Below are 13606 nucleotides of genomic sequence, written 5' to 3' on the forward strand. Positions count from 1 at the left end.
TGTGGTGGGGAAAAATCTGCTGAGCAAGAACGTTGGCGATTGGGAGGAAGAGAGGCTGGCATATCATTTGGTTAGGAGGGACAGCATTCAGCATGCTACTTCGAAGGGCCTGCCTTATTCATGGTCACACACTGCTTAAATCTTGTAGCTCCCATCCTTGGCATACCAGAACCAGAGCCAGTTTACCATATGGCCAGTTTCTGAGAATAAGCTCTCAGTTTTCTAACCACGTGGATTGCTCTAAAGCAGCATTTCTCAAAGTCTGCTTTTAGGAGCCCTGGAGCTGCCCAAGCCTACCATAACTGGCTACCATTTGCCCCTGTGCAGTTTACTTGCCCGTCCCTCCAGCCTCCACTGTTTGTGACTCTTCTTCCTCATTCCCCTACTGTTCTGGCTCTTCAACTCAACACTCTGCCACTCTGCACATGTTCCAGTGCTCTGGGGTTCCCCAAGATTCCAAACACGTACTGGTGGGGCTCCATTAGTCCCCTTTTAGGAACGTGTAGGGCTTTGAGTACTACTACTACTACTACTAATAATAATAATAATAGTAATACAGGTATTTATATACCGCCTTTCTAGGTCCTCAGATTTCTCCTCAGACTTTATTCAAGGCGGTTTACATAGGCAGGCTAATTTACATCCCCGTAGGGATTTTTACAATTGAAAGAAGGCTCTATCTTTCAAGAGCTACAACAATTCAGATGTTTCGTTCTGATCTGGCCTCCATCCTGGCCTCCATCCTCCCACGCTCAGAGCAGATGGAAATAGCTCGGCTTCAGCTTGTCAGCTGCTTCAAGGTCGCACGGTGCCCGTGGCCTCGAACTGGCGACCTTCGGATGTTATCTTCAGGCAAATGGAGGCTCAACCCTCTAGACCAGACCTCCTGCCTCCTACTAAAAAGGTTTAAGAACTGCTGGGCTAGAGAATCAGACAAATAGCAGCATGATTTACAAAAAAGGAGTATCCTCCTCAATATATTATATTCTGATTAAACCAGGGCTGCCCACTGGCACTGGTTTTACTATACATTGGTCTAATATAAATGTACTTATATTGGGACACAAATATCTGTCACACAAAAAGAGTGGGCACAGATGTCCAATCCCATTTGATTGGGACAAAGTTATCCAGGACGCAAGGGTTCTGACACTGCCTAGAATAGAGATACAGGCTTGTGGTCTTCTGTAAGAATATGATTGGGGAGATCAATCTTAAATACTGATAACCTAGTTAGAGGATATCCCAGGTTGTTGCAAAAAACTGTTGCAATGCATAGTTGCATAAGGAACACAGCTAATTTAGATAATACAGCAACTGTTACCCTGCATATGCCTGATCTTGGAAGCTAAGCAGGGTCAGGCCTGGTTAGTACTTGGATGGGAGACCGCCTGGGAATACCGGGTGCTGTAGGCTTATACCATAGTCTTTCGAGACTGAAGGTTGCCAACCAAAGAACAATGAGCCATGACCTTTTACCACTGAACAACAGGCAGGAATTGGGTACATTCTTATTATCCAGAGCTAATGGATTTGCTACATAGGTGGAATAATTTTTGTGGGTTTTTTTTCCCCCTCTTGGGAAAATCCCATTTCATAGCTCTAGAACAGGGGTGCCCAAACCCCGGCCCGGGGGCCACTGGTGGCCCTCGGGGGCTCCCAATCCAGCCCGCAGGAAGTTCAGGGAGGAGCCTCTGGCCCCCTGGAGACTTGCTGGAGCCCATGCTGGCCCAACACAACTGCTCTCAGTGTGAGGATGCCTGTACGACCTCTCACCTGAGCTGCCTCCACTCCACTACTTGCTGTTTACGTCTTTGATGCAGCAGCGGCAGTGAAGGAAAGGCTGGCCTTGCTTTGTGCAAGGATTTTTATAGGCCTTGAGCTACTGCGAGACCTTCATTCATTCATATAAATAATATATTCATTTATGCAAATTTATTCAAATTTTAAATGTACATTAATTCTTTTTTTTCCTGGCCCCTGACACAGTGTCAGAGAGATGATGTAACCCTCCTGCCAAAATATTTGGACACCCCTGCTCTAGAAGGTGCTAGTCAAGGATCAGATGTTTGCATCCACTCAATAAAGTATATATTTCAAGTTACACAAAAACCATTTGAATAACACTTAAAAAAAATGTCATAACTTCTCCTCCTCTCCATCTTGGACTTATGTCTTTGCAGTTTTTCGATGTCATCAGTGCCGTATCTCACCCACAAGGGAATCTTTTTCCCTGCTGTAGCAAGTTATACTGAAGAATATCTCCGCTATGTAGAAAATGAATTCCAACTAATGGACGATGATGTTGTGAATGTCACTTACCCCAAATCAGGTAGGAAATAAAATGCATGAAATGAGAGAGCCCCAGAGGCTGATCATAGAGAGAAGGGGAGGGTCCCTTCAAGTTGCATGGACAGAATTAGGTGTGCACACAGGGATATATTCTCTGATCACCATTATTATTAACATTGTTGTGCAAATAGGTCATTAAGCGAACATTGAGCCCAGTCTAGTGCCTTTGTTGTGTAAACAGACATTCCCTGCCAGGCACTAGCTGGCTGGACAGGCTATTGGAGTTAGATTGACTATACTTTGCATTAAGAGCCTCTCTGTTGCGTAAACAGACACTCTGCCGCAGGCTGTGGGAGACCTGATTGTCCCATTAAGAGCCTCTTCCTTGTGCTTTAAACACTGTTATATATGCAGCCTGTTGTTAAGTAAACGGTTGTTAAGCGGCCCACACCTGTATTGATGACAAAATGTTAGTGGGAAGAATGCTGCTCAAGCACGAGAAAAACTCTTGATTTGGTCATGATTTGCCTCCAATTTCATTATCTCTTCAAGAGGAGAATGAGAAGTTTGTAATGGACTGTAAGGAAATCAGCAATCCTGGAGGAGAAACAACCAATAGGGTCTCCTAAATTACAATCATTTGCAACCTGACTCAATTACCACACAAAGCTATTCTTGCACAGCACTGGCACACTGATTGCTACACTGTTGGGTACTACACCTCTTTGCAAATGTACCATAAAGTATGTTTGCCATGACTTGGAAGTAAGGAGTGCTGGGAGGAAGGCCTGATCCCCCTTTTAAAAATCCTCCCTTTAAAGGCACTCTGACCCAGAGTGGAGCAAATTCTGATATTGCACCATGTTGGAGTCGTGAACTGACCAAAAAGGTGCACCCCAATTCTTTTCTTGATCTTGTCTGGAATTGGAAAAAAAATTACTGAAGGGCACTTGAGAGGTGAGGCTTGAGAACAAAGTGGGCTGGAGAAGAAGAGACAAGCCCATAATTTGTTGCATGTCCACCTAGGTACCAACTGGATGGCAGAGATCTTGAGCTTAATCCGGAAAGATGGGGATCCGACATGGGTGCGCAATGTGTTCCTCTGGGATCGTGTGCCCTGGTTTGAAACTGCAACTTCCCAGAGTACTATCCTGAACTATACCCCACCCAGGTTCATGAGTAGTCACCTTCCATTCCAACTGTTCCCTAAATCCTTTCTCCGCTCCAAGGCTAAGGTAAGAAAAAGCAAATCACACAGAGGTCTCGTCCCTCACAGAAACCTCTTTGGATGTTCAAGAGAGGCAAAAAGCAACCACATGGGAGAATTAAGAGGTTCTGGGATGTGCATCGGACCACCAGATTTCCATGTTTAGTCTGACACAAGGTTTGAAGTGCTGTCTTTGTAGCTCTGGTGGTTTGCCACCTCTCCTGTTCTCTCCTTTATTCAACATTGAGTACATTCTGCTGACTTGGCAACTGCTTCTGCTGATTGACCAGGAATGATGTTGTGGAGACAGGCATCCAGGCATTATGACTCGATGTCATAACTGCAAAAGAGGACAACCCCAAAATGTAGGACACCCAAGAAAGATGTAGGACACGACAATATAAAAGCTAAAAACACTTGCGTATTGATTTCATGTGGGGAGGGGGCTGGGGAAGGAAATGAATTTTCATCAGATCTCCTTTTGATACCTCACCACGTCCTAAAACGTTGGTGTTCCTGATGAACAGTCACATGTTTGAAAAATGGGAGGTAGAGAGAGGGTGCCCTAAGATGTTCATGCCTTTGCCTTTCCTACAGGTTATCTACACTGTACGGAACCCCAAGGATGTCCTGGTCTCCTTCTTCCATTTCTCCAACAGCTTTAAAATTTTGAAGGATCCTGGAAACATGCAAGACTTCATGGACACGTTCCTGCGTGGAGATGGTAGGAAAGCTCTCTACACACGCATGTTCAGCCCTCTGACTGCAGCATTCCTCTCTCTTCCTGTAGCCAGGGACAGAGGCCAACAATTGTGACCCACAGAAGGCTATTGTGCAACCCTTGGTGTCCCTGAGGAAATTCTGGGAACTAGATTCATTACCAAAGTTCTGAGAATGCTCTGTTCTTTCTTTTTCTTTTTTTTAATGTATTGAAATTTTATCAGGCCTTTCCTCCAACCAGCTCAAGAGTTCATGGGATTGTCCCATTTTTCCTTATAAAAACCCTGTGAGACATAATGTCGTACCCAAGGTCTTAGAGCAGGGGTGCCCAAACCCCGGTCCTGGGGCCACTTGCGGCCCTCGAGGCCTCTCAATGCGGCCCTCAGGAAGCCCCTAGTCTCCAATGAGCCTCTGGCCCTCCAGAGATTTGCTGGAGCCCACACTCACCTGACGCAACTGCTTTCAGTGTGAGGGCAACTGTTTGACCTGTCACATGAGGTGTGGGATGAGGGTTCCCTCCACTGCTTGCTGTTTCACGTCTGTGATGCAGTAGCGGCAGCAAAGGAAAGGCCAGCCTTGCTTTGTGCAAGGCCTTTTATAGGCCTTGAGCTATTGCAAGACCTTCATTCATTCATATAAGCTCATCTTTAATATATTCATTTATGTAAACTTATGTAAGTTTATTCAAATTTAAAATGTAAATTAATTCCTTTTCCCCCCCGGCCCCCGACACAGTGTCAGAGAGACGATGTGGCCCTCCTCCCAAAAACTTTGGACACCCCTGTCTTAGAGCAAGAGTAATGGCTGAGGAGAAGCTGTGTAGGCCAGTATGCCATGTTTTGTTCCAATGCTGTTTTGACTATGTCGCAGGGTGCAATCCTAACCAACTTTCCACCACCAAAGTAAGGGCAGTGCAACTCCGAGGTAAGGGAACAAACATTCCCTTACCTTGAGGAGGCCCCTGTGACTGCCACCCAACTGCAGGATGTAGCACATGCCCCCTTGGCACAGTTGTGTCAGTGTGGGAAAGTTGGTTAGGATTTGGGCCACAGTCTCTAACCTCATCCCTACTCTCTCTCACACACACACAACTATAACTATCAATAAGTGTCATGGGAATGGGGAAACAAGTCATAGTGGCTAAATTGGTTTACGCTTTCAACTTGTCCTTATGCCCTTATAGGTAGGCTGCAGTGGCCTAAGCATGGAGGGAAGGGATAGGGTGAGAACCCAGATTCAGTGTTGGTGATGGTATAATACACTTCTTTGCTGGTAGTGGAGAGAGTGCGCCACCCCAACTCTCAACCCGTCTCAGCCCTCATGAGTAACCCCATTGGTTATTTTTTCCACCTCTACCTCTGCTTCCAGTGATCTATGGCTCTTGGTTTGACCACGTGAAAGGTTGGCTAGCGATGAAGGACATGCCCAACTTCTTCTTAATCACCTACGAAGAGCTGCAGCAGGTATGGCTCCATTCTCGGCTGTTTTTGCACAAGTTTCCTCGTCTTAGGACAGGGCTTTTCAAACTGGGGCGTCAAGACGCCCCAGATGGCGGGCCCTGGCCCCTGCCCCCTTAAGGAGCGGGGGCAGCCTGGAGGCAGGGAGGAGACAGTGGTGGGATCCCTAGGATCGCGCCGCTCAGGGGGGGCTGCAGGAAGCCCGGCGCGACCTCCAGCAGGGCTCCCCGCAGTAGTGAAAGTAGACGCGGAGCGATCGCGCTCCACTTTCACTTCAGCGGAGGCGGGGCGCGATCGCTCTATATCTACGTTCACTGCTGGGGGGAGCCCTGCTGCAGGTCGCGCCGGGCTCCCCGCAACCCCGGGAGGCTGCCTTTCCCCGCCCCTGCTGCCTCCCCCCTCCCGCCCATGCAAAAACTTAGTGGCTCTCAAACTCTCCCAGAGAGTTCGAGAACCACTGTCTTAGGAGGTTCCCACTTCCTTGATTTCAAAAATGCATCACTGGGGATACGCAGAGTGCCTTTTCTTGGTGAATGGTATATTTCTCAAATATGCCTCAACAGACCTCAATTCTCAAACCTTTTAGCATTAAGACCCACCCCAAAAAGTTTCGCTTTACCAGATGCTTAAGTCTCTGTGGCTATAATAATGATTGGGCAGGAATTCTCCCCCCCCCCCAATAGAAGGTTGTTTAACCATTGATGCACATCACCTAATTTACCCTATCAGTTTCTCAGACCACCGACATTGGATTGTGACCAACTGGGGGGGGTGGTGACAGACCGCAGTTTATTTATTTTATTATTTATTTATTTTATTAACTTATACCCCGCCTTTTTGCCCAACGGGCACACAAGGCGGCTCACAACACTTTAAAATACAACATTAAAAGCAATCATTAAAAACAATTTAGAATAATTAAAAAATCTAAAAACAAACAAACCCCGTGGATTTTCATATAAAAAGCAAGAACGCCAGCCAGCTTGTCAACACTTAAAAGCTTTTTGAAATAAAAAGGTCTTCAGTCCACACCGAAACATTAGCAACGAGGGAGCAGTTTTCAGTTCTAAGGGGAGGGTATTCCACAGTTCGGGGGCCACCACCGAGAAGACCCTCTTCCTGGATGCCACCCCCTCACATCTCTTAGTGGCGGCACAGTCAAAATGGCCCCCCACAGTCAAAAGGGCCCCCCCAGATGATCTAAGAGCACGGGCAGGATTGTAGGGAAGGAGGCGGTCCCTCAAATACCCCGTCCCCGAGCCGTAAAGGTTTAAGAAAACCGTAAGCCTTAAAAGTTTAAGAACTTTTGATCTATAGTATTCTCCACCTCATGCAGAGATACCTGCCTGGAAGCTACCTGATGCCTGGAATGGTGTGCGCTGGCTGAGAAACAGCCCAGGAGAAGGGCAGGTGGTCATTCATTTTGCTTCGGAGATGCCTGCCATCCACTCTCAGCCATCTGGCTTGTTTGCCACCATAGTGATCGCTGAGAGTCCCGCACACATGGCAGCAGTCTTGCTTAATGCCTGCTGTAAAATGACATTCCCTGGCTCCACAGGTGACTTGTCAAGGCTAGGAGGTCTCCACGTGGCAATGCAGCATGTGAATTTGCACGTATAGCCTATGTTGTTTGTTTCTGTCCTCCTCAGGATCTACGAGGCAGTGTGGAGAGGATCTGCCGTTTCCTTGGGAAGGAGCTGACCAGCCAGCAGATTGACTCGGTGGTGGAAAATGCTTCCTTTGAGACGATGAAGAACAACAAGATGTCCAACTTCACCCAAGTACCGAATGACATGATGGACCACAGTAAAGGAAAGTTAATGAGAAAAGGTACCAGCTAAATCTGGGAGGAGATGTGCAGGATTGGTGGAGTTTTTGTAGGTGGGGATTGACCGGAGCTGAGATGGCAACACGTTGAGAGAACCGTGGTGTAGATATAGCCCATTGCTTGAGTTGTTGTTGAGGTTTTGAAGTTGCCTCCGAGTTCTTACCATTGGGGCAGAGATTCTCGGGGTGGGCAATGCTCTCTTTCAGCTTATTATCCCCTATTCTGCCATTTCAGGGAAATCTGGAACCTGGAAGAGCTGCCTGACGGTGGCCCAGAATGAGCACTTTGACCGTGTTTATCAGGAGAATATGAGAGGTGTGACTGTGACCTTCCCATGGGATTGAAGAATGTCAGATGGTTTTGCGTCCTTGTTCCTCCTGCAAAGATTCTTATGCCCTGCAATGTTGCATTTAGATATGGATTATTTGAGCATTGAGTCGACTGTGGGAGTGCCCTCTGTGCAGCTGAAACAACATACCCTCTAATTTCCATGATTTTGCTTGGCACTCTTGATGAGCCCCAGGCTTCTCCTCCCCAATCTAGGAGCAACAGGAGTGGGCAGAGATAATCCCAATGGGTGCATGGTGACCCCTGCCTCTTTTTCCAGTTTTATGTCTGGAGGGACAGCTGCTGATTGCTTGGTTGCCTTGCCAAAGAGCCAAGGATGCTGAACTCTGCATGGCCAAACAAGCAAGCCCCACGCATGTCTTTTTTTGCTCTTGAAGATGAACGGGAAGTGTGGGGAGATTCTTGCTGGTTGCTTGGACATGGCATTCTGGAATGTCCTGGCCAAGCAGGGTGACAGCCTTGCCTCTATCTGTCCACTTATAATGCTTTTCCTCCTCCTAATCCCTGAACCTGGAAAGGAAGAAGGGAATGGAGAAAAGAGGAAGAGTGGGGAACAGGAAAGCATGGGCTAGAGCAGGGGTGTCCAAAGTTTTTGGCAGGAGGGCCACATCATCTCTCTGACACTGTGTTGGGGGCCGGGGGGAAAAATAATTAATTTACATTTAAAATTTGAATACATTTACATAAGTTTACATAAATGACTATATTAAAGATGCACTTATATGAATGATTGAAGTTCTTGAAATAGCTCAAGGCCTGTAAAAGGCCCTGCACAAAGCAAGACTGACCTTTCCTTTGCTGCCACTACTGCATCACAGATGTGAAACAGCAAGCAGTGGAGGAAGCCATCATCCCACAGCTCACTCAAGAGGTCAAACAGTCACCCTCATGCTGAGAGCAGTTGCATCGGGCCAGTGTGGGCTCCAACAAATCTCCGGAGGGCCAGAGGCTCACTGGAGACTGGGGGCTCCCTGAGGGCCGCATTGAGAGGCCTCGGGGGCTGCAAGTGGCCCCAGGGCCGGGGTTTGGGCACCCCTGGGCTAGAGCATCTCCGCCCTTCGACTCTACCAATCTCCTCTCTTCCACATTTCCTATTCTCTTCTGTTGTGCCCAACAGAAGAGAGTGGCTATCCAACTTTATGGTGCTGATGCAGCCACAGTGCAACCTCATTCCCTTTCCTTGAGGAGGCCTCCATGACTACCCACGGACTGCAGGATGCAGCACACAGCCCATTGGTGTGGTTTGTCAGTGATGGTGAGCCTTGAGGTGCCAGGAGATCTAAGGCTGGACCTGATCTTTTTTTTTTTTTCCATGGCAACAAAAGTGAAGCCAAAACTGGGACTCAATTCTGCATCAAGACCTCATGGTACCCAAGGCACACTCAAACCACCACCACCCCAATAAATGTTGAGCAAATAATGTTTAAAAATTCACCTTTTTTTAATATTATTCTGCATGAAATCAGGGCCAAATTTACACACAAGTGAAGCGCAATACAGTTTAAGGACTTGGATCACCAAACACCTCTAAGCAGTAATTTCAAGCTTTGCAAAATCGGTTGAAAAGAACTTCCTAGTGCAAACTTCCTAGGCTTCGTGTGAGACATTTATGGTTAATGAGTTTTTTTGGTCACACCTTTGCTTGTGAATATATGCAAATATAGCACTTCATTCCATTTTCTTTGTCCTTCCTGTTAGAATAATAAAGTTTTTGTTTTTGTAATGCAATGAGATGGGGTCTCTTAAATTTGATTGGATGGAAGAAATGAATTTAAAACAGAGCTTTGAGCTGATTTAGCTTTGAGCTTGAGCTGATCAAGCTGATCAAGCTTTGAGCTGATTTAGCTTTGAGCTTTGATTTAGCTTTGAGCTGATTTGAGCTGATTTAGCTTTGAGCTTGAGCTGATCAAGCTTTGAGCTTGAGCTGATTTAGCTGCTATTGTTGTTGACTCTAAATTTTTTTCTTCTTGCTGTTTTGATGTGTATAGATTTTTAATTGCTACATTGCAAGCACCTTTGAGCTGCACGTTGGACTTCGGAAAGTGGGTTAAAAATGTCTTAAACCAATAAATAAAGCTGGTTTGAGGTGTCATAGTTGGTTATGGAACCATTTTTTTTTTTTAAATTGTAAACATGTTTTAAACAAGATGTTTACACAAGAAGAGCAATTGCAGTGATCAACACCGCAATTTAAATTCAGCCAGCACAATGTTGGAGCCGGGGTGTGCAGTAGTCATCCAATCAGATCCCAGAAATGACAGAGGGAATGAAAAGGTCTTTGCCGTACCCCTTGCAACAGTCACTAATAGTCGCTAATAGTCTTACATCCAGGGCTGGCTCAAAATCTCTGGATGCCTGAGGCGGCATGTCAAATGCTGCCCTTACCTGATGACATGCCAGCCTCCCACTCTCCAGTGTTGCAGCTCAGGCCTTCTCCTCACTCCATGTTTCCTCTTCCTCTCTGTCCTGCTCGTCCTTTTCCAATCCTGGAAGGAGAAGGAGGTGCAGTGGAGGCAAGTAGGTCGACAGAGAAGAGTGCTTCCTACCCCTCAGCTGCCTGATGCAACAGCTTCAGTTGGCCTCATAGATAGCCCGGCTCTGCTTGTATCACCTTCAAAACTTGCACGTGGATTTCTGCGGGCACCTTTGTGGGTTATGTTTTTACTTCATCGGGTGCATAAAATCAAGTTTTTTTCCCTGAGGGTTGCAGTTTGTGCATCTGATGAAATGGACTGAAACCTGGCAAAGCTGAAATAAATTGATCAGGCTTTAAGGATTGGCTGCAATTCTATACACACATACCTGGAACTAAGACTCACTGAATTCAACCGACACAGTTTGAATAGACATGCCTGATCCTTGTTGATTTTTCTGCTCCAGATGAACACACCTACCATTCTGGCAGCTCTGGTGGTTTGGCAAGGGAAAGGGAAGGTTGGAGAGGGCTTGACTCTCTGATCTTTCCAAAGCTGACCCTCTATTTGTAGCTATTTCCCTAATATTTATTCTGAGCACCCACAATTGTCACTTGTTGGAGGAGAAATCATGGAACTCCACTTCCCCAGATCCCTTGCTCGACTGCATCCCTGAGAGCAAGTGAGAGCATTTCACGAATCAATATAAATGGGTGTTGTCACACACGGACCCTATAACGGACAAATGAGTGCCCTGCAGTTGGCCAAGGCTCCTGTTTAAACAGCACTGTCCAGTTTTTGCAGAGGAGGAGACCGAAAGAAAGAGACAAGGTTACGGATAGACCGCTGCAGAGAGAGTGAGGAGCAGGTAAGTAGGAGAGATCAGGCTAGGATGAACAGAAATGGGGTTGAAAGTCTGTTCTGGGATGAAGGGGTGCCTTTTTATTTTTAAAAAAAAAAAAGCTTCTCCCTTACTATTTTAAGTCACAGTCTCACAAAACACAAGTGTAGAGAGACACAGGATGGGTCAAGAGGCAAAAGGGTTAAAGTTGGAAGCCACTCCTTTTTTCTTGATTGTCCAAAGGCTCCAGGAGAAGGCAAGATAAGGGGTGAGGCTGAACACAGCTTTGAAACATCTTTAATGTAACAGCTTTAATGAGTTTAATTTTGTTTAAGTTTAAGTTTAATCAGTTTAATTTTGAAACAGCTTTAATGAGACTAAGGCTGCAATCCTATCCACACTTACCTGGGAGTAAGCCCCATTGATTATAATGTGACTTACTTCTCAGTTGACATGCATGGGAACTTTGTTTTCTGGGAGGCCCCAGGTGGCAATGAAGTCATTTAAGGAAAATAAGGGGAGTTTTTGGTGGCCACTCTCTCCTTCCTGCCATTTACCCCCCTGGAGCCAGAATTTTCCTAAGCTGTGTATCATTTTAGCCCACGAGATAGAACATCTGTTGGAAAAGTATAGTTGATAGACCTTTTGTTATTTCCTTCCTGTGTGTTATCCTTTGCATGTTGTTTCTTCTGGGAACTTTGGTTCTCTCTTTGTATGTTTATTCTAAATAAATCTTTATAAAATGAGTTTTGTTATTGTTTGCGTGAATCCAAGGCTATGTTAGAACCTACAGTCCAGGAGCCTTAGATCCTCAGTTACCATTATCCTCAGTTACCCTCCGTTACTGTTACAATAAGTTTTGCTCCTTCAGCTCCAAACTGACCTTCCTTCCTGAAAGCCTTCCCTAGAACTCCGGAGGGGTTAACATTGAGGGTAAAGGAATAAGCCTGAACAGATGGTTCTCTGAAGGTCAGTGTCTAGCCAGACCATTCTCTGACCCTTGCCCCGTACATCAAGTTCCATGTTTATCTGCTCTGTTTAGTCCAAACAGGCCTTGGCACACTGAGAATGGGGGAGGAGGCTGTTTAACACAGTGTTTCTCAAATTGTGGTTCAGGACCCCCTAGGTGGGTCGCGAGCCAATTTCAGGTGGGTCCTCATTCATTTCAATATTTTAATTTTTAATCTATTAGACTTGATGCTACCATGGTATGTGACTGCATCTGGGGAAATGTTACAGATCTGTACTTTTAACAGGCTACTATGTATATGCTTTTACAAATGATAGTAATGAAATAGCCTACCCCCCCCCCCCTCTGTACACAGCACATCCTTTGCAAAGTCTGCAAGGGTCAAATAGAGAAAAACTCCAGAATCATATCTCAAGTAGTAAAGGTTCCTGCGTCCAAGGGAAGTGCCACATTGTCAACCTGACAGAGACTTGAAATCACAAATGTCCACACAACAGGCAAGAATGCCCTGATTATGTGCCAAGGTTCAAAGTTCAAGAGACACGCAATCACTAGATAAGGACTTGGGAAGGTCTTAAGGCAGTGATTCTCAAACCTTTTTAGCACGGGGACCCACTTTTTAGAATGACAGTCTGTCAGGATCCACCGGAAGTGATGTCATCAACTTGGAAATGATGTCATGGTCAGAAGTGACATCATTAATTTAGGCTTCAACCCTAAGCCAGGATCAGCCAAAGATTCCATTTATTGCCGTTATTCTGCATAGCTTGGAATTCAAACATTCCAGCTTGGAAGTCAAAGCAGAACATAGACTTGGATCTTTCTCCAACCTCACAGCCCTCGCCCCACTTCCCAGGGTCCCGTCTTCCCATCTATTCAAGGCAAAGCACCCTACCTCTCTCCCACCAGGGGCTTGCCCTGCCCAGCAGCTCTGTATCATGTATTTCAGCTCTGTATTTTCAATGGCAGCTGAGCTATGTGCTATGTGACCCACCTGAAATTGCCTTGCGACCCACCTAGTGGGTCCCAACCCACAGTTTGGTAAGTGCTGCCCTGAGGAATATGACATCATAGGTTTGCCCTTCCCTCTCTTGTTTTGCAGTGGTACAATGTTAAAAGCTCCATGTTTCATCCACAAAGGGACTCCTTTCTCCTTGCTGGATACCACCGAGGAAACACTCAACTACGTGGAAAATGAATTCCAGTTCTTAGACGACGATGTATTGACCCTCACTTACTTCAAGTCGGGTAGGAAAAGAAATGGGTGGAAGGGGAAGCTGTGGGTGATGCTCGACTGCCTAAAGAAGCATTGACAGAACTGATGGCAACAAAACGTGGAACTTAACAGTACTCACGAACGCCTCACCTCTAGAGTTTGCAACACCTGGCACTTGGTGTGGGAGGCCAGTGCATAATCACCATAATGAACCTTCTCCCCATGTAGTGGGGGGCGGCGGCAATGGGAATGGTGATGTACCATCACCTCACACCAACATGTAAATTCATTTCAAACTATGTTGAAATGGTTG

The 13606-nt window shown here is 46.1% G+C and overlaps 2 protein-coding genes across 2 annotated transcripts in view; both read left to right on the forward strand.

Moving 5' to 3' along the window:
• Positions 1-2190: 2190 nt before the first annotated feature.
• Positions 2191-7848, forward strand: LOC136661400 (sulfotransferase 2B1-like). The gene is made up of 6 exons (XM_066638632.1): positions 2191-2332; positions 3319-3527; positions 4097-4223; positions 5588-5682; positions 7326-7506; positions 7739-7848. Exons 1-6 carry the CDS (start codon positions 2191-2193, stop codon positions 7846-7848), a joined length of 864 nt encoding a protein of 287 aa, XP_066494729.1.
• A 5338-nt stretch (positions 7849-13186) lies between these two features.
• Positions 13187-13606, forward strand: part of LOC136661536 (sulfotransferase 2B1-like) — a 6450-nt gene continuing 6030 nt past the window's right edge. Inside the window, exon 1 of the mRNA XM_066638822.1 lies at positions 13187-13325. Within this exon, the coding sequence (XP_066494919.1) occupies positions 13187-13325 (139 nt within the window). The remainder of the gene's footprint in view (positions 13326-13606) is intronic.

Source organism: Tiliqua scincoides, chromosome 10 (genome assembly GCF_035046505.1).
Source record: "Tiliqua scincoides isolate rTilSci1 chromosome 10, rTilSci1.hap2, whole genome shotgun sequence".
Taxonomy (NCBI): domain Eukaryota; kingdom Metazoa; phylum Chordata; class Lepidosauria; order Squamata; family Scincidae; genus Tiliqua; species Tiliqua scincoides.

Excerpts from the sequence above, each read along its gene's own strand:
- LOC136661400 (XM_066638632.1), top strand. The coding sequence starts at position 2,191 with ATGTCATCAGTGCCGTATCTCACCCACAAGGGAATCTTTTTCCCTGCT. Across the intron at positions 5,683-7,325 it reads CCTACGAAGAGCTGCAGCAG|GATCTACGAGGCAGTGTGGA; the intron begins GTATGGCTCCAT and ends TGTCCTCCTCAG. Across the intron at positions 7,507-7,738 it reads AGGAAAGTTAATGAGAAAAG|GGAAATCTGGAACCTGGAAG; the intron begins GTACCAGCTAAA and ends CTGCCATTTCAG.